General features: G+C 38.9%; 1 protein-coding gene across 1 annotated transcript in view; it reads right to left on the bottom strand.

Moving 5' to 3' along the window:
- LOC142194092 (uncharacterized) overlaps nucleotides 1-18,124 on the bottom strand; it is a 412,519-nt gene extending 394,395 nt beyond the window's left edge. The window contains exons 1-12 of the mRNA XM_075263119.1: nucleotides 18,027-18,124; nucleotides 14,127-14,299; nucleotides 12,263-12,450; nucleotides 11,490-11,612; nucleotides 9,417-9,635; nucleotides 8,084-8,232; nucleotides 7,014-7,122; nucleotides 4,995-5,119; nucleotides 4,575-4,760; nucleotides 3,029-3,260; nucleotides 2,626-2,745; nucleotides 743-910 (exon numbers count right to left, since the gene is read on the bottom strand). Of these exons, the coding sequence (XP_075119220.1) occupies nucleotides 743-910; nucleotides 2,626-2,745; nucleotides 3,029-3,260; nucleotides 4,575-4,760; nucleotides 4,995-5,119; nucleotides 7,014-7,122; nucleotides 8,084-8,232; nucleotides 9,417-9,635; nucleotides 11,490-11,612; nucleotides 12,263-12,450; nucleotides 14,127-14,299; nucleotides 18,027-18,124 (1,890 nt within the window). The remainder of the gene's footprint in view (nucleotides 1-742; nucleotides 911-2,625; nucleotides 2,746-3,028; nucleotides 3,261-4,574; nucleotides 4,761-4,994; nucleotides 5,120-7,013; nucleotides 7,123-8,083; nucleotides 8,233-9,416; nucleotides 9,636-11,489; nucleotides 11,613-12,262; nucleotides 12,451-14,126; nucleotides 14,300-18,026) is intronic.
- Nucleotides 18,125-19,136: the final 1,012 nt, after the last annotated feature.

A 19,136-nucleotide genomic window follows, 5' to 3' on the forward strand; every position in this document is an offset into this window, starting at 1 on the left:
TGAGTAAACTTCAATTGAAATTATTATATACATTTAGTAGGATATCATAACCAGAGATCCCTGGTAACTAGTCAAGAAATTCCCTGGCAGAAAAGTCTACTTTAAATTCATCCTGGGGCCATAGGAGGTCAAAAGGATCCTTACAGAGAAAAACAGTTTCCAGGGGTTTGTTCATGGCAAGAAGTTGGAAATCACTGGCCACGTGCAACCTACTTTATAAGAGATGACTATTAAAGGCCTGACTAACATTAGTAGCAGTTGTATTAAAGATGCCCCTGCTGTCATAGTTGTCAAACCCTTCCTCTTTTCATTAAAAAACTGAAAGATCAACTAAACACCAGGTGAATTTCCAGGGAAAGGTATTTATGCAATACTGAGCACTTCAATACTGAGCCATAAAATCATATAATGTTTATATTCCCTAAAGAGATCTGACTAGAAGGGCACAATGTAGTAGTTATAGGCTTGGGAATGTGGCTCATCTCTATAATAATAATAATGAAATTTATTTATATAGCGCCAACATATTCCGCAGCGCTGTACAATTTGTAGGGTACAAATACAGACAGATACATAACAAAGAACGTCATTTCACACAATGGGACTGAGGGCCCTGCTCGCAAGAGCTTACAATCTATGAGGTAGAGGGGGTGACACAAGAGGTAGCAGGGGCGGCATAACATGACTGTTACATTGTATACCGCAGCATGAATAGTTTTGAAAGATACATGTATCTACTTACAGAGATTCTTGCGCGAAGTCCCTTTATCCATAAAAGTTTACTGATGGTGGGTGTCATATTAACATGCAAAGGAGGATTGCTTGCCATTTCTTGGTACATTCTCTTCACCTGACTGAGTTCTTCTAGAAACATACTTAGTAGGTGGTGGTCTCTATCCTTTAAATGGTCCTGAAGATAGTAAAATAAAAATAATCTAATGAAAAAAAATGTAATAATAATAATAATAATAATAATAATAATAATAAAACTTATGACAAAATGTCTCTATATTATACCATATCATTACTATTACTGAGGTATACACTCACCGGCCACTTTATTAGGTACACCTGTCCAACTGCTCGTTAACACTTAATTTCTAATCAGCCAATCACATGGCGGCAACTCAGTGCATTTAGGCATGTAGACATGGTCAAGACAATCTCCTGCAGTTCAAACCGAGCATCAGTATGGGGAAGAAAGGTGATTTGAGTGCCTTTGAACGTGGCATGGTTGTTGGTGCCAGAAGGGCTGGTCTGAGTATTTCAGAAACTGCTGATCTACTGGGATTTTCACGCACAACCATCTCTAGGGTTTACAGAGAATGGTCCGAAAAAGAAAAAACATCCAGTGAGCGGCAGTTCTGTGGGAGGAAATGCGTTGTTGATGCCAGAGGTCAGAGGAGAATGGCCAGACTGGTTCGAGCTGATAGAAAGGCAACAGTGACTCAAATAGCCACTCGTTACAACCAAGGTAGCCAGAAGAGCATCTCTGAATGCACAGTACATCGAACTTTGAGGCAGATGGGCTACAGCAGCAGAAGACCACACCGGGTGCCACTCCTTTCAGCTAAGAACAGGAAACTGAGGCTACAATTTGCACAAGCTCATAGAAATTGGACAAATGAAGATTGGTAAAACGTTGCCTGGTCTGATGAGTCTCGATTTCTGCTGCGACATTCGGATGGTAGGGTCAGAATTTGGCGTCAACAACATGAAAGCATGGATCCATCCTGCCTTGTATCAACGGTTCAGGCTGGTGGTGGTGGTGTCATGGTGTGGGGAATATTTTCTTGGCACTCTTTGGGCCCCTTGGTACCAATTGAGCATCGTTGCAATGCCAAAGCCTACCTGAGTAGTGTTGCTGACCATGTCCATCCCTTTATGACCACAATGTACCCAACATCTGATGGCTACTTTCAGCAGGATAATGCGCCATGTCATAAAGCTGGAATCATCTCAGACTGTTTTCTTGAACATGACAATGAGTTCACTGTACTCCAATGGCCTCCACAGTCACCAGATCTCAATCCAATAGAGCATCTTTGGGATGTGGTGGAACGGGAGATTCGCATCATGATTGTGCAGCCGACAAATCTGCGGCAACTGTGTGATGCCATCATGTCAATATGGACCAAAATCTCTGAGGAATGCTTCCAGCACCTTGTTGAATCTATGCCACGAAGAATTGAGGCAGTTCTGAAGGCAAAAGGGGGTCCAACCCGTTACTAGCATGGTGTACCTAATAAAGTGGCCGATGAGTGTATATTGCAATTAATATGGAATAATAAGATAATGCAATGTTTATTATAGTATAACATATAATACACAGTATAGCAAGTTGAAATGGCAGAAATTTCCTAATTGGAGTCAACAATCTAAAATCAATAAGGTATATATTTAGGACATTACTACTGTATGAATAATCTTACATATGGCAGTTTATATTATGAATAGACATGTGTAGGTGAGAGACTATGACATGTAGTGTGCATACTGTACATAGTAGAACATCTGACTTACAAAATAATGGCATAAACAATATCAAAGAACCCATCACACCCCAAATGGTAAAGGGGAATAGAAACACAGTGAATGGTTTCCTATTGTAACTACAGACATTACCTTTACAATATCCCTCCTGGTGACTCCTTCAAACACCTCCAGCAACTTAATCTGTGAAGCCATAGATGGACATTGATTGAGACTATTTCTAAGAATATTTCCAAGTTGATGTTCCAGGCTCTGTAGATGAAACACTTATTAAAATTATTCTGAATGAGTTAGCGGGCCAATAGGTTACATAGATGTTCTAAACACAGATGTAAATTGTTGTATCCATTGCTGGGATTATATTTCCTTCAATTTTGGAGCAGTCCTGATATGGTATGTGTTGATGCTGGTAAAAACTAGTGTGTTTATCAACATTTATTAATGTTTTAATAGTAATATATAAAAGAGACAGAATTATGAGCGCTTCACTATCCAAAAAGAATAAGATTACATTAGTGAAGTAAATGTTACATACCTTTATTGTAACTCTCAAGTCGAAAAATGCCTTCTGGAAAGTGCTGTTTTTACCAGCAGCCAAAACATCTGTGACTTGATTCATAAAAGATTCTTTGGCTTGGCAATATGAGCTCCAGATTTCTTGCACCATGGCATCAGAACTTGGGCTTCCTGCACCACCCATCACCGCCACATCTTTTAACGCTTCAAAATGCTCCATCATTTCCACCACATCAAGAACATCATTACATCTAATAAGAAATACACAGAAATAACAAAACCAAAATATAAGCAACAATACATACTTTTCCATCCATCAGTTTGAAATATCTGAAGCTTAATGTCGACAAAAAAAAAACCTGTTAAAAATAGATCCATTTATACACCCATTTATTTCAACAGCTCTGTTGTTGTATGTTAGCATCTTTCCCGTTGTGCATCAATTTTTAGGCAGAGAAAAAAAGCCAGCGTGCAGGAATTTTCCCTCCATTCAAAAAATGGATCCACAATGGAAAACACTGAAATATTTTTTATTTTTTTTACAATAAGTCAAAACAGCCTGATAGAAATGTTTTCTGTTATCCAAAGATTATCCATTTGTATTATTCTGTCCATCTGTTTTGGTAGGATGTGGCTTTTTGGGGTTTTTTTCTGTCTGTCAAAAGTAGATTACTAGCGCTGTACAGTGTGAGTGGGGAGGAACGCCCCCTCCCTCTGCTCCCAGTGCTCGTCCATAGACGAGTATTATCAGGAGGGGAGGGGGTGTTTCTCCCCGCTCACACAGTACAGCACTATACACGCTGCTGTGGAGAAGGACGTTCCTGACTGACTGTCAGGAACACCCTTCTGACTGTAAAGAGCTACGGTACCGGGAGCGATAAATCTTTACCCGGGGCACAGATCGGGAAAGCCGACAGTGCGCTGAATTAAGCGCACTGTCGGCTTTCCAGCAGTATATAGAACTGTCTGTGCCCCGGACCATGAAAGGTCCTCTTTAATAGGATTCTTCTTATTTATATTCAGTCTAAAACTTTATACAATCTTAGTCTTGTATGTCAACATGCAATTCTCAGTGGGTTAAATAAGGATAAGAATAACAACAACAGTATGAAAAAACAAGTTAGCACAATGGGGGTAATTTATCACTGATTCTATGCCAATTTCTGATGCAAAAAAAGTCAAACTTTTTATCATACAAACGAACTGGCACCAAAAATTGCAAATGTTTAAAGTTTTGAACCCCATATGCGAGTTTTCTGTAAAGATGGCATATTAGAGCAGGGCTTAGAATAAGGGGGCAGAGCTTTCCATGGTCCAGGAGATGTATCATAAATGCCACAAGCTAGCTAGGAGCTGGTGTAGATTTGAGTTTCTGGCACATGGAGGACGCAAAGGGGGTCAAGATTGATATAGGAAATACCAGTCTTGATAAATTCCCACAACAATTGACTGTTTGAGCAGAAATTCTTTAAGGAGTAGTGTGGAAACACTATATACAATACATTTACAGCCAGAACATTTACAATAAAATATTTTACCACTATTTTTCAGAATTATCATCTCACCGTTCCATAAACATATTCATATTCTGAAAGCAGGGAGCACTGTGTGGAGGCCAGGGAGAATCTATCCACATAGAGTCCTCATTTTCCAGCTTGTTATCATCAGAGAATTGGTCTCCTCCAAACACCCATGGAGTTGGTACTTCATACATTGTAATACCTTGAGACAATTCAGTTAATTTTTTGTTTCTGTGACAAAAACAATGATAGGAAGTTTCACTAACCAGTCTAATTGAAAATACTTAAGGTTTTTGCTTTACCTCTCATAAATCAGCAATATACTTCAAGAAACTTTGATATTTTTGTACTTGCAAGTCAAAATTAAACAACATTAAGATCTAGTCTAAGATCATCTCAAGCAATATTACCAAGGAGCTCACATGTTTTGACAGGCATAGAAGATATATAAATAAATTACTATACTTGTTTAAAGAAAGAATTTCCTCCATTTTTTTCATATTGAGTTCATTGGCCTCATTTTTTACATCAAGATAATTTCCGCGAAAGGTTGAACATATTTTTAAAGCTTCCTTAAGTTGACTGTATGCCTGTAAAACAAATAAACATATTAAATGTAAAAATATATGTTAGGCAGGCATTATCAATAAATAGTCCAAATATAGATTCTATATTCTGGAATCTCCAAGTCTGTCTATGGGCAGAACAGGTAGGTTTTATCTAGTGCTCTTGGTGCTAGTGTCTGTGTATCTTCAGCTTGGAGCAGAAGATCTGCAAACAGGACTGTAAAATATAATCTTCACAAATATATACGGTGCATACAGTATGTTTGCATGTTTGTGTTTTATGCTTCTCACACCAAGCAGCACAACCATTCAGTCTACCTCTGCCTGTAAATGAAACTAGACAGGGACGATAGACTGATCGTGGTGTTTCCCAGCAGTGGCCATAAAGGAGAAAAAGTACTCTAGGTATTATGTGTCACTGCATTTTAAAGGCATCTGCCACCATCCAAATCACTTCTAAACTATTTATTCAGTTTTGTGGGGCTATTAGTGTCATGTTGAATACATTTTTTTTGTGTGTCAAAGTGCAATCTTCCTGCTGAGAAAATCAACTTTTAAATAATGCAGTGAAAAATAAAACTTACCAGTGCATTCCAGTACAGGGAATGTCCTATCCCCTAATACCCTATGGATAGGGGCTACATCATTTTCAAAATATAACCCCTTTAGTCTTAAAGGGGTATTCCTGTCTCAAGAATCCTATCTATACTGCTAGCTTTTGTAAATTCAAGATTTGTCCTAAATACATTGATTTTGCAACACTGCTTTGCTTGCATGTTATGTGAAATTATCCTTCCCATTGTTGCTGATAGCACAGGTTGCAGGATGAGTCACTGTTCTCTGTTTGGCTGAGTTCTCTCTCTGTTATGAATAGCTGTACAGGCTGGACAATCAGTTTAACTAATAACAGTCTGCTGATAAAGGCTTGGACACTGTCTGTTATCTCTCTATGTAAGGCCCGGTTCACATCTGCGTTCAGGCCATTCCGTTCCCCTATCCACATGAAATATGTGGAGAGAAAAGTGCTGCATTTGTCGTGCAGAAACCGAGCAGAAACCACACGGACCCCATTATAGTCTATGGGGTCTGCCAGTTTCTTTAGGTAACCGCTTTCTTATGCAGATAGGTTTCCAACCGTGGGGTCCCCAAGCGGACTCCTTGAATGGAAACCCGAACACAGATGTGAACCGGGCCTAAACCATGAAAGATAACATTGAGTAAACTACAAATCTATTCTCTCTACAGCATGTAAGTTTTTTTTTCTCTCCAAATTTGTGTAATGTAATATACATTAACAGTATACATTATTTGATCTGCATTTATATTAGACTTCTGGTAAATATATTAAAAAATCTCTCATGGTAAAGGCAATATCTATATCAAGTGGGGTACTTCATGGTGTTCTATTCATCAAACAGTCAAAGCCTGCCCACCAGCTCGTTGAAGAATATAGGTAAGTGAAAAAATGAAAGAGGGAGATGGAAAAACTCCTTTAAAGGGAGTCTATTATTACAAATACACCTTTTTTTTATTAATGGCACATAGGTGTATCCTATTCCTATCTTCCATTCTTTTCTTCTCTTCTTCCCATCATTTCTGCTAAAATCAGTTTCTTCTGTTATGCTAATTATGATAATGAGGCATCAGGGGCGTTTCCCCTGTGTTCCGAGCAACCCCACGCCATAACTTTTCACCACCACTTAGGTCATTGTGTTCACTCCCCTCTTCCTCTTCTCCATATCTTCTGCCTTTTGCAGGCGTCGGACGCAGCACTGTAACAGACCATCGGAAAATGGCGACCCGGGCAACTGCGTATGCCTTTTTAAAGGCTATTCATTAAAAAGGTGTTTTTCTAATGATAAACTTCCTTTAACTGCTTGTGGATATTTATACCATTACAAGTACTTTGAATTCATACCTGTGGACTTCCTAATATATTAGTACCCAGGAGGTTCCTTGCTATTCCACACACTTCATTAGCCATTAGTCTAAGAAGATTTACAAATACTTTGGGTTGATGATAATACCTGTAATATAGAAGAAAGAAAAGAAAAAGAATCTTTTATAATCAAAGAAATCAAGGTTAAGTTGGCAAAAGAAAAATTTCAATGCTCACGTATGGTGGCCATACACATAAAAGTAAAGTAGGCTATACCCAATTTTGACATGACCAACAACTATGTTATGTGTATGGGGGCATCCTGACTATTCATAACAGATGATGATTGGGACAAAAGGGTTGGGAATTTTTCATATTCAACATGGCTGATGCTACCACAAGAAACCACAAGAGTTGTCTAGTAGAAGATATTCCTCTTTTCCCATTAAGAGTACAGTACTTGGCCCAGCCAAACTGCATGTCTATAGGACGGTCATGAGGAATAATTACTGTTTGAACAAGCAATAGGCCAACAGCTATGGAAGGTGAATTGCCAGCTTTATTTCTGCCCAATGATGTAAATACATAAGTAAGAAGTAGCAATCACAATCAGGACCAAGAAAAGTGAGGGCCCATAGTAATAAAGTGAGATTATGAGTGTGGTGTATTGATGTAATGATTTGCTACAGTAATATCATGAGTGGTACATCATCACTGCTGCAGGAAAACTGCAGGTAAACTGCGAGGGACCACTGGGGTGGCAGCACTGGAGCAGCAGGGATTTACAGGCAAATAATGATTCTTACTTATTTTATAAATGCTGCTCTGAGGTTATTTTCTTAAAATCTATAACTACCCTTTAACAATGATTTTGATTTGTATGTTCTCAAAGTTTCTGTCTAAGAATATATGATATAAAAAAAAATATGACTTATCCCAGAAATATGATCATTGCCATGCAAAGACATGCTACAGTTACACAGTTACACCAGTGAGCAAGAAAGGTGAATTAAATTTGACACAAATACTATATAAATGATATTTAACACAAAAGCAACAAAATGATCTAAAAAAAGACCTATTGATAGCTTCTATAAAATTAGTTTTACCTTGAATGTATCCAAACCAAGTATAAATTATGTAACATTAAGAAGAAATATCGCTTTTTCTCTGTGGAAGTCTTGGCAGACTTCAGCTGATCGTAACACTGAGTCAGTGTTTTCAAGAATGTCAAGTTTTCTGTTGCCTCGAAATGCGCCTAATAAGAAAAGATATTTTATAGTTACAAAAACCCTCATGTATCCATTGTACAGTAAGTCCAATCCAATGAAAGTTACCTATATACATCTCATAAAAATGGATGGACCACTGTATAAGCTCTTTCACCTCTTGTGTCACCCCTTCCACCTCATAGGTTTTAAGCTCTCACAAGCAAGGCCCTCTTTCTTGTTTTGTGCATTTATGACTGTATAATGTAAGGTAATTTTAGGCTGTGCCTTAAAGAGGTTAATAGTGGAGAGCGTTGGGTGTGGGAGGAATGTATAATGTTTAAAGTTCTGCAGATCTGTCAGGGGCTTGGTGATGAATCCAACCTGCTCCCGATGGACCAAGCCAGGCAAGCACTGGTTAAGTCTCCGGGCCAAAATAGAGGTGAAGATTTTTAAATCTAAATTAAGGAGCAAGATGGGGTGGTAGTCTGACGCTAGGTGCACAATGGACCGCTAATAGAGCAGTTTTCACTTAACAGTCCCAGCTTTGTGCTAAAGCTGACACTGGTAGGAACTTGCATCTCAGCAGTTGGTGGATTGTGCATCATCAATGAGGCCTGCCTTGCAAGTTGAGAAGTGTGGTCCTAAAGCACTGAGCAGAGTTCACATAATAGTTCACAAATATAAAGTTGGGTTTTTTAAACTTTTTATTACTTATTTATTTATTTACTTTCTACTTGTTGCACAAGAGGACTTGAACCTGAGATCTCTGATCACTAGGGCAATTGTGGGAAGAATATGCAAATATGTTTCCCAGGATGTAAATAGGAAACACTGTCTCTGTATGCTGTACTGCAATACATTGTATAGCAGCACATCAATCTTGCCCCCAGTACCTCCTAGATGTCAAGATTACTATTGATCACGCCATTCGAGGGGTTAATACCAAGTATTTTGCGACTCCTTCGGTTAGTCTCGGGCCTCGACTACATCCAAGTGCCAGAGGTAAAGCCACAGGAACAACTATTGCGCCCGTGGCATGACAGCATTGTTACAGAGCTGAGCATTAACTATAGACTTAGCACAATGTAATAATACGGAGCAGAGCTGCAATGTGTTAAACGTAATGTTGAGCCTATCTCTAGGGAGGTTTTTTTTCAATTTAAATACAAAAATATGAAAATGCATTAATATTTCTTTTCTTGAGAAGATGCCCCACAATGCTTGGACTTACTTTTTTCACATCCCGAGTCACTGATACAATGGATTTTCCATACATACTCTTTGCCTGTTCCAGATGGTAAACAATTTCTCTGGATTCAGCAGAATTTAACTGCATTTTAATAGATTCCAGGTTGCAAATATGAACTTCCCACATCTCTCTTTCATGGTAAATCCCTGCAAATACTCCCTTAGACTTTATTTCTGTAAGTGGGTCATGTTTAAGCACCACCTGTTTAAAATATATAAATTTATAAATGCTTTTTGTCAGATATTCCTAAAATTCAATTTCAAATATAAGACATATCAATTGATGGCAGTAGCTGCTGATCTGTGTCCCAAGCAGGCATACTGGTTAAATCTCATCTCAAAGCTGTAAAAGAAACTACTATAAGGGAGCATGCAGCATGATGAAAGCTAACATTTTATGAAAATGCCTACAAAATTGTCTAAACAATGTTTTTAGCTTATAATAAAATAAGAGGATTCATATACCCTAATTAAAAATGTATCATTTCCAATGTTCCAATATACAGCAATGCCTCCGGTCTGTGCCAGTCATTACTTTGGCTGCCTATTCATTATAGAATAAAATATAAAGTTATCACTCTCATCCACAAGGCTCTCCACAATGCTGCACCTCCCTACATTTCCTCCCTCATCTCTGTCTACCGCCCAACCCGTGTTCTCCGTATCAGAATATCCCACGCTCGTATACAAGACTTCTCCCGAGCTGCACCACTTCTCTGGAATGCTCTATCCCGGACAATCAGATTAACTCCCAGTTTCTACAACTTCAAGCACAAACTAAAGACACATCTTTTCAGACAGGCCTATCACAATTCCTAATGTAAACCCTTCTGTACCGTCATTAGAATCCCCAAAATTTAACCCTCTTCTGTCCCCGCTCCCACATTACCCCACATGATATGATGCCATTTCAGGCTAACTTTATATGTCCAAGCACCATCCACATGTTAAAGGACATGACTGGTGAAAGGCTCATAAAGTTTTATGTTTGTGTAATGACAGTCACCTCTATTACAAAATTGTTTAACCTCTGCATATGCAATGCTACCCCTGCTACCTCTTGTGTCACCCCCTCTACCTCACAGATTGTAAGCTCTTGCGAGCAGGGCCCTCAGTCCCATTGTGTGAATTGACTTTCTTTGTAATTTATCTTTCTGTCTGTATTTGAACCCTACAAATTGTACAGTGCTGCAGAACATGCTGGCGCTATATAAATAAAATTTATTTATTATTATTATGTTCAAAAAACGATTGCAGAATTGTAATTGAAAAGCCCAAACTTACTAAGGTTATGTTCACATCTGATCTGCCGTTTGATTTGTCCTTCTACTTCACCGTAGGACCAGAAAATGGATGAAACAGTAAAGCCGGTTCATATAATATAATGGTGGACAACAATAAATCCTAATGGACCCATTGACTATAATGTGGTCCAATGGGTATCAGTTGATTTCTCTCTAACATCGCTGAGCAAACAAAGTCACCGGATGGACAACAGGGCAGATGTGAACGTCGCCTTCTCTGTCTAGAAGCTCCTGACAAACTTACTTTAAAGTTGATACATTTGGGGGGAATTCATCATTACCTCTACTCCAGTTTTTTGGTGTAAAGAGATAATATTGAGGTGCACATTTGGCACAAGGCCCTTTCTTGCACCAGATGTGCTCCACAAGCCTTGATCCACATCTCAGTCACCACATTGTGCCAAGAGGCTGATACGCCAGTTTCTACTTTGCATAGATTCTCAGTCTGGGGCTGGGACATCAAACAGATTTATGAAAAGGCCAACTATGCCAGCTGGGCCATTTATTAAGACTGGCATATAATATGACAGACTTAATACATTTGCCCCACTATGTGACAATTTATTAGTAGTAATGCTGCTAAGTGAAAAATAATTTCCCATATGTAAAAAGGGTCATTCTCACACACAGTTGGAGGAGTATGGTGCTATGTTGCATTCAAATACCACAAGATTATATAACTACTTTGCAGCCTACACCAAATCTATATATTTTACTTAATCTACACAGATTTTAGGAATTGTATTCCTTACCTTGACTTGCCTTATCCAACCAATCACTGTTGTTTCCATTATATGTATCTCAGCACCCTGCTTGTTGAATAAAGCTGTGTTTTTTAGAAATTCAATGGAAGGAATCGGAAGCACAATGGAGCCCTGTCGAAGCATATATAAAAAGAAGACACATATTAACACTGCATTAAACATAGCTATCTAGAAAAAATATTATATTAGGATCAGCAACTTTTGTGTTTTCTATTTCCCTAGTATTATACCACCATTAAAGAATCACTCAGGTAAAAAAAATATATATATTTTTCCTCCTTCAAAAATGAGCCTGTGTGTAGTGTATTGAATAATTTATAGTTTAATGTTATACAATAACCTACTAACAGTTTTATTGTGAAGTTATGTGCTCAACGTTGGTGGTCAGCTCTTGTCTCCTCTGATGCACACTTTATGAACATATGAAAAGAAGTTCAAAATCTCAATGCAGGGCTACTGGAGTCAAATCACAACTCTATAAGACTTGCATTATTACTTTTACCTTCTGTTCATACAGAAAAAACTTTGTGCATTGGATTTCTAGAGACCAAATCAGTGCATCAAAAGGAAGCACATAACCACAATAAAACTGTCTGTAAGTTATAACATATTACACTACACAGAGGATTATTTTCAAATGGGGGGAAAAATATTTTTTACTGGATTAATGTCAACCTGGATATTTTTAGTAGAACTGATATAGTACATCCACTTGACCTACAAATCTCCCATTATATCAGTGAATACAGTATGTAACCTACCTCTACATGACCAGTCATAATCTCCAGGTTTCCAATGAACCTATATAAAATTTCAATAATCTTATCAGTGCTATATGATCCAACTGTAATATTGTCATTGCTGAGAAGTGGAAGGAAGACTTGATGGAGAACCATGTCAAAGTACTTCAATGGAAATTTGGCACAGTCCACTGATATCACTTGATTACCTAAAGTCAATACAGAACACTTAAGAAACAGTAGTATAAAAGAAGAAATACCAAATATATATGAACTAGCTGGTACCCGCGACTTCGTCTGCGGTGATTGTAGCAGTGGGTATATACAGGCGGGGGTAAGGTTTTCATAGTGTGTATAAGGTATGGGATATGAAATGTAAGTTTGTATCTTGTTTTTGCTGTAATTCATAGAATACGTGAGACTTTTGTGTTGAAGGTAATTTGTATTTGAGCTGCCATACGGTGTTGGTATAAACTGTACACAGTGACTTTGGGACAGAAGTATTTGAAGTTAACCCTTTCCCGCCGATGGCATTTTTTTATTTTCGTTTTTGACTCCACTCCTTCTAAACCCCATAACTTTTTTACTTCTCCACTCCCAGAGTCATATGAGGTCTTAATTTTTCCTGGGACAAATTTTTCTTCATGATGCCACAATTATTTATTCTATATAATGTACTGGGAAGCAGGGAAAAAAATCTGAATGGGGTGGATTTGAAGAAAAAATGCATTTCTGCGACTTTCTTACGGGCTTTGGTTTTACGGTGTTCACTGTGCAACCAAAATGACATGTCCCCTGTATTCTGTGTTTCGTTATGATGCTGGGGATACTAAATTTATATGGTTTTATTTACATTTTGACCCCTTAAAAAAATCCAAAACTGTGTTAAAAATTTTTTTTTTTGAAAAGTCGCCATATTCCGACAGCCGTAACTTTTTTATACTTGCATGTACGGGGATGTATAGGACGTCTTTTTTTGCGGGGCCGGGTGTACTTTTTAGTTCTACCATTTTCGGGAAATGTTATTGCTTTGATCACTTTTTATTCAAATTTGTATCAGAATCAAAACAGTGAAAAAACGGCGGTTTGGCACTTTTGAGCATTTTTCCCGCTACGGCGTTTACCGAACAGGAAAAATATTTGTATAGCTTTGTAGAGCGGGCGATTTCGGAAGTGGGGATACCTAACATGTATGTGTTTCACAGTTTTTAACTACTTTTATATGTGTTCTAGGGAAAGGGGGGTGATTTGAATTTTTAATCCTTTTTATTTGTTTTTATATTTTTTTTTACTTTTTTTTTTAAACTTTTTTTTTGCATTTATTAGACCTCCTAGGGGTATTGACATGGGTAGGCGGTGTCGCGGATTGTCAGAGCGGTGGGGGTCATCAAACATGGCTGCTCTGGAGCGTTAAAGAGAGCCTCCTGGAGTATCGGTAAGGTGAGGGGCAAAGTGGCAAAGTATATGTATATGAGATTGTGTGGGGTTAGGGGCGAGGCTGCAGAGGGCAATATGAATTTTGTGGCTTGCTATGGTCCAAAGTGTGTGAGATTGCAGAGATGGTGGTGTGAGTTTGGGTTTTGTGGGGGTCCTGGCACAAACGTATGTGCGCTATTGTGACGAAAAGTAGCCTATTGCGCAATCCAGTGTAGTGACTATGTTTGTGGAAAATTTCAGCCAAATCGGTCGAGCGGGTTTTGCGTGATTGACTAGCAAACATCCGAACATCCAAACCCACAAACATCCAAACTCACAAACTTTCACATTTATAATATTAATAGGATATACAGTATGGCTTTTTCAACTTAGTACACTGTATAAGCTTCCAATTTCCTCTGCGTATAGAATTTGACCACTGCTATGCAATTACCTCTAGGTCACTTACCTATATTTTCAGGTGTCAGATTAATTGCAGTTGTCAGTTTCACAAAGCATATGCATTTACTCTGCAATGTAGAAGGAGGTTGTAGGGAGGCTGCAAGTGAGGACTTTGCCAGCTTGAAATAAACATATAACGTGTGGACATCTTCGTTCTTTAGAAATTCGCAAAGGCTGCTTCTATGGAAGAAAATTTGCAAAGGCATAATATAACCAATTTGCTATCATAAGTGTAGTGATTGAATAAAAAAATTAGATAAAGTAACAAAATGTATTAGAAATTGTTATGAATACTTGTTATAGATGCAGTAAAAAATATTTCACTGCTCTGTGTTATTGTAATGTATGGGCAGCTTCCTAGAGCCCAGCTGAAGATTTAACTGTTCAGATATTCCTTGGCTAAAAGCAAATGTTACATTCTCAGACTGCCATGGTCACATGTGACCCAAACCATAGCCATCACGTATTCATGGGAAAATTACGAAGGCAGTTAACAAGCTATTTAACAATCCTGCCCAAGACATTTCAGGGAATTTTCTGATGCCTTTGGAATTCTTTTGGTGCCTGCTCACTGATTTTTTTTAGTTTGTTTTAACAAAATCAAAAAATTCAGATCAAACTCCTAGGTCAGATGTCTTCAAGGCTAAGGCTCCACTGGGCAGAAACGCAGCAAAAAAAAACACGCAATGTAAAAAAACGCAGAGAAAACACTGCGTTTTCTGTCGCGGAAAAAAAAAACGCAAATATACATGCGTTTTTCATTGCGTTTTTCAGTTTTGTGCTGCGGGAATTCATATGAGTTTTCTGTTGAGTTGCAATGAAAGTAATTGAAGACTATGTTGAAAATCCTAAGGAATTATGGTGCTATTTAGGCTGGGGCTCCACAGGCTGGAAACGCCACAATTTGGCCAAGGCGGAAAACACTGCGGGAAAAATTGTGGCATTTTACAGTACTTGCAAAGTGGATGGGATTCATGCGACTCCCATGCTCGCTTTGTGGGAAAAATTACAGCGCGGATACGCTGCGATTTCCAAAACCACTGCGGTTTTGAAAATCGCAGCATGTCAATTATATCTACGGAAACACCAGCGGCTTTCGCATAGATATAATTGTAACAGAAAGTCCGCGGAGGAAAACTCTGTGAACTTTCTGTTCAAAGCGCTCCGGGAAGAACCGCAATGCGCTCACACTACGGTTGTTTCCGCAGCGCTTTAGTACAATGGTTCCGGCCCGTGGGGCCTTAGCCTTAATCAACCATAACAGTGAGTTTTTTTCTGCGGAATTTGATGCGTTTCTGAGGAGTTTCTGCAACACATTTATCAAGCTGCGTTTTTGCTGTGGTTTTCACATTCTCCATAGAAATCTATGGAGGGAAAAACTCAGCGTTTCCGCAACTATAATTGACATGCTGCGTTTTTCAAAAACACAAAGGTTTTTGAAAAACACAGCTTTTCTGCAGTGTTTTTTTTTTTTTTTCCCCACAGTGTGGCTAGGATTAGACAAAATTGCACTCACTATGCTGGTACTGTAAAACGCAGCGTTTTTTTCTGCTGCGTTTCCGCTCGGTGGGGTCTTAGTCTTAAACATATTGGATCCATACTAGAGATGTATTGAGACATTGTCAAAAGAGACATTTTCTTATTGGGAGAAATGCAGCAGGCTGCAAAGAATCACGTTGTAAATTGCTACATGTCACCATATATACTTTCATTATTTCAAGCTCGATAGCTAAACTCACTTGCGCGCCAATATGCCAGCTCAACGCAGCAGATATATAGCACTGCATATGGCTTTGTCCTAATGTACAACATTTCTGAAAGTAGACACATGTCATTTACCCCCCTATCACTGGTGCTTCCTTCCTTTCTTCTGCTAAGCAGCATATTCACCACTATAAGGAAGCACCAGTGATCATATAGAGTTAGTTACAAAAATGAAACAATATATGTTTGTAGATAAACTGGAAACCAAAAGGCGCAAGAAGTTAAGGAGATTCATTACCTTCATCTGCCAAACAATGACACTGCAAAAGTTGTAACATACTATCCAGAACCACATTGAAAAGTTTTTCCTTATCCCACATAGCCAGACAATTCTAAAATCCCATTGCTTTTATCAAGTTTCTATATAAGTCTAGGATCAAGTATCCACACCAATTATGACCAAGCCTGTGTTGTAGAATTGTTTCAAACTCTCAGTTAGATGTTGGTTAGCGAAGCATTATGGTATCTGATTACTTTTGTTGATTGCACTCTCACTGAGAAACTAGCACTAGATTGATAACCTAATTTTGCATACTACACAATTCTCAATAAAGACAGTGGAGTAGATTTATTAAGACTGGTGATTTGTACACCAGTCTTAAAGGGGTTGTGCCATTGAGAACACTTATGCCCTACTCACAGGTCTCCCAGGAATCAGGAGAATGGGTGACCAAAAGCCCTCCTAAAGCCTTCTTGTGAATGGAGGCCAGTGTGGGTGCTGCAGGACATTATAATTCTAACAGACCCATAGCAGTGAATGGAACATACAATCATATTCAAGTGCTGCGTTCACATGGAACATTTAGGCCCGGTCCCCACGGGACATAAATGCTGCGATTTGCCCGCAGCGAAGACTCTGCAGGAAAAATTGCGGCATTTTACAGTGTAAGCAAAGGGGAAGGGATTCATGTGAATCCCATGCCCACTTTGCGGAAAAAAACGCAGTGCGGACACGCTGCGATTTGCAAAGCCGTTGCGGCTTTCCCATAGATATAATTGTTACAGAAAGTCCGTGGAGGAAAACTCTGTGAACTTTCTGTTGAAAGCGCTGAGGAAAGAACCGCAGTGTGTTCACAGTTCTTTCCGCAGCTCTTTAGTGCTGCGATTAGGGCACGTGGGGCCTTAGCCTTACGAGAACTTTCAAACCCCTGTTCTCCTGATACCTGGGAAAATCAGCAGTCAAACCCCTAGAGATCTGTGGATAGGGGATACCTGTGCTTAATTCCACAACCCCTCTACCAAATGGCCCTACAACCCCAAAGCACACTGAATTTATAAGGAGGCTCCAGTCTCTTAATAAATCAGATGCACGTCTGTGCATCAGAATATAAATCTACGACAGTTAGAAAACAGGCACAGATTTTCTGTATAACTCACTCCTAAAAACTGGCATGAGTGGGGCCACACGGTGGCTCAGTGGTTAGCACTGCAGCCTTGCAGCGCTGGAGTCCTGGTGCTCAAATCCCGCCAAGGGCAAAAAAAAAAACATCTGTAAGGAGTTTGTATGTTCTCCCCGTGTTTGCATGGATTTGCATCGCATATTTCAAAAAAGACATACTGATAGGGGAAAATGTACATTGTGAGCTCTATATGGGGCTCACAATCTACATTTAAAAAGAAAAAAAAAACTGGCATGAGTTATAATAAATATGTTAGGCAGAGGGGTCCATTTCCCAGCCTGCTCGCCGTCCCATACCACCAACATTCCCGGAATGTGGTGAGCAACAAGCAGAACAGTGGATGTGGCCCACATTTGGCAAAAGAAAGGTCCTTGCACCAAATGTGCGCAACAATATTCCGCTAATGTCTCATTTAAAATAAATAAAAATTTATTTTTAAGCAAAATTACGCAGGCCTAGTATGAGGATATGTATTTTTATAGTTGGGGGTCTTCACTCTATTCATTAAGAAGTTCTAAAAAAAAAAATCACATTACTTTTCTTGCAAGGTCAGATGGTTTGCCAGATCTTTTGCATGACACTCCCAGACACAATCAATCTCATCTCCTCCCATCCTCATGGTTTCCAACAGAAATATAAATGTGCAGACACTTTTTGAAGCCCCCTCCAATATATAAGACTTTTTGTTTTGCTGATTGTGTGTAAAAGACCATAACATAAACATAGATTAATGAAGTTAATACCTGTATGTATGATCTAAAAACAGAGCTTTCATGTCATCAGCTCGTGGTCTCAAGGATGACATGACCCTGTCTTCAATCCAGTGTAAAAGTTCATCCATTTCTGCAACAGCTGCAAACAAATATTTTCTGTTAAATATGTTATTTGAATGGGTAATGCACGTATATTGTGATGACATAAGTCCTCTTACATAGTATAATTGATTACAATTGGGTTTTAAGGTAAAGCTACATGAAGACTTTACCTGTGAAGTACGTTGCAATGTCAAAGCCACCGTATCACCACATAAGCTGATCTTAGGAATCTGACCTAAATTACCAGCTGATAAAGCCCCATATAGTGATAAGGTCCCATTAAGTGAAACACAGCTATAAAATGCAGCAGATAAAAAGTAGCAAAAATCTGTTTTTTTCTGTTCACTAAAATCAAAATGCAGCTGCTTTTTTCTGCAATGTGTGGATGAGATTAAATCTCATTCATCTTGTGGGTACAGTAAAAAACAGTGTTTTTTTTTCCTCCTGCGTTTCTGCAGCAGCTAAAAATGCTGTAGAAAGTGGCTAACCCCATCCCGCCAGAGGCATTTTTAATATAAATTTTTGACTCTCACAGAGCCATATGAGGGCTTAATGTTTGCAGGACAAATATGGTTTCATAAGGGTACCATTTATTATTCTGTACAATGTACTGTGAAACTGATAAAATATTCAGAGTGTGGTGGAATTGGAGCAAAAGTACATTTGAGCGACTTTCTCATGGGCTTCATTTTTACAGCGTTAACTATGCAGCCAAAATGACATATCACCTGTATTCTGTTTTTGTGCCCCCTGTGCCGCCCGTTTCTTTAATTCATACCCGGCCGCAGGACACGGTCATCTGCAACTGGCCTTACACTGCTATTGCATTGCAAAATACCGGAATATATATGACAGGCTGCATAAAGTAGCCTGTGATATAAATGGATACCAGACAAACCTGGGAGCCTTCAATAGGCTCCCAGCTGTCATAGCAATGGATCACTGGTCCCAGATCTCGTTTCAGGTGCCTGCGATCCTCGCCAAAATGGCACCTCAATCAGTACCTTGCCAAGTCTCTGCTCCATTATTGTTTTATAC

The sequence above is a fragment of the Leptodactylus fuscus genome, chromosome 2 (genome assembly GCF_031893055.1).
Source record: "Leptodactylus fuscus isolate aLepFus1 chromosome 2, aLepFus1.hap2, whole genome shotgun sequence".
Lineage (NCBI taxonomy): Eukaryota > Metazoa > Chordata > Amphibia > Anura > Leptodactylidae > Leptodactylus > Leptodactylus fuscus.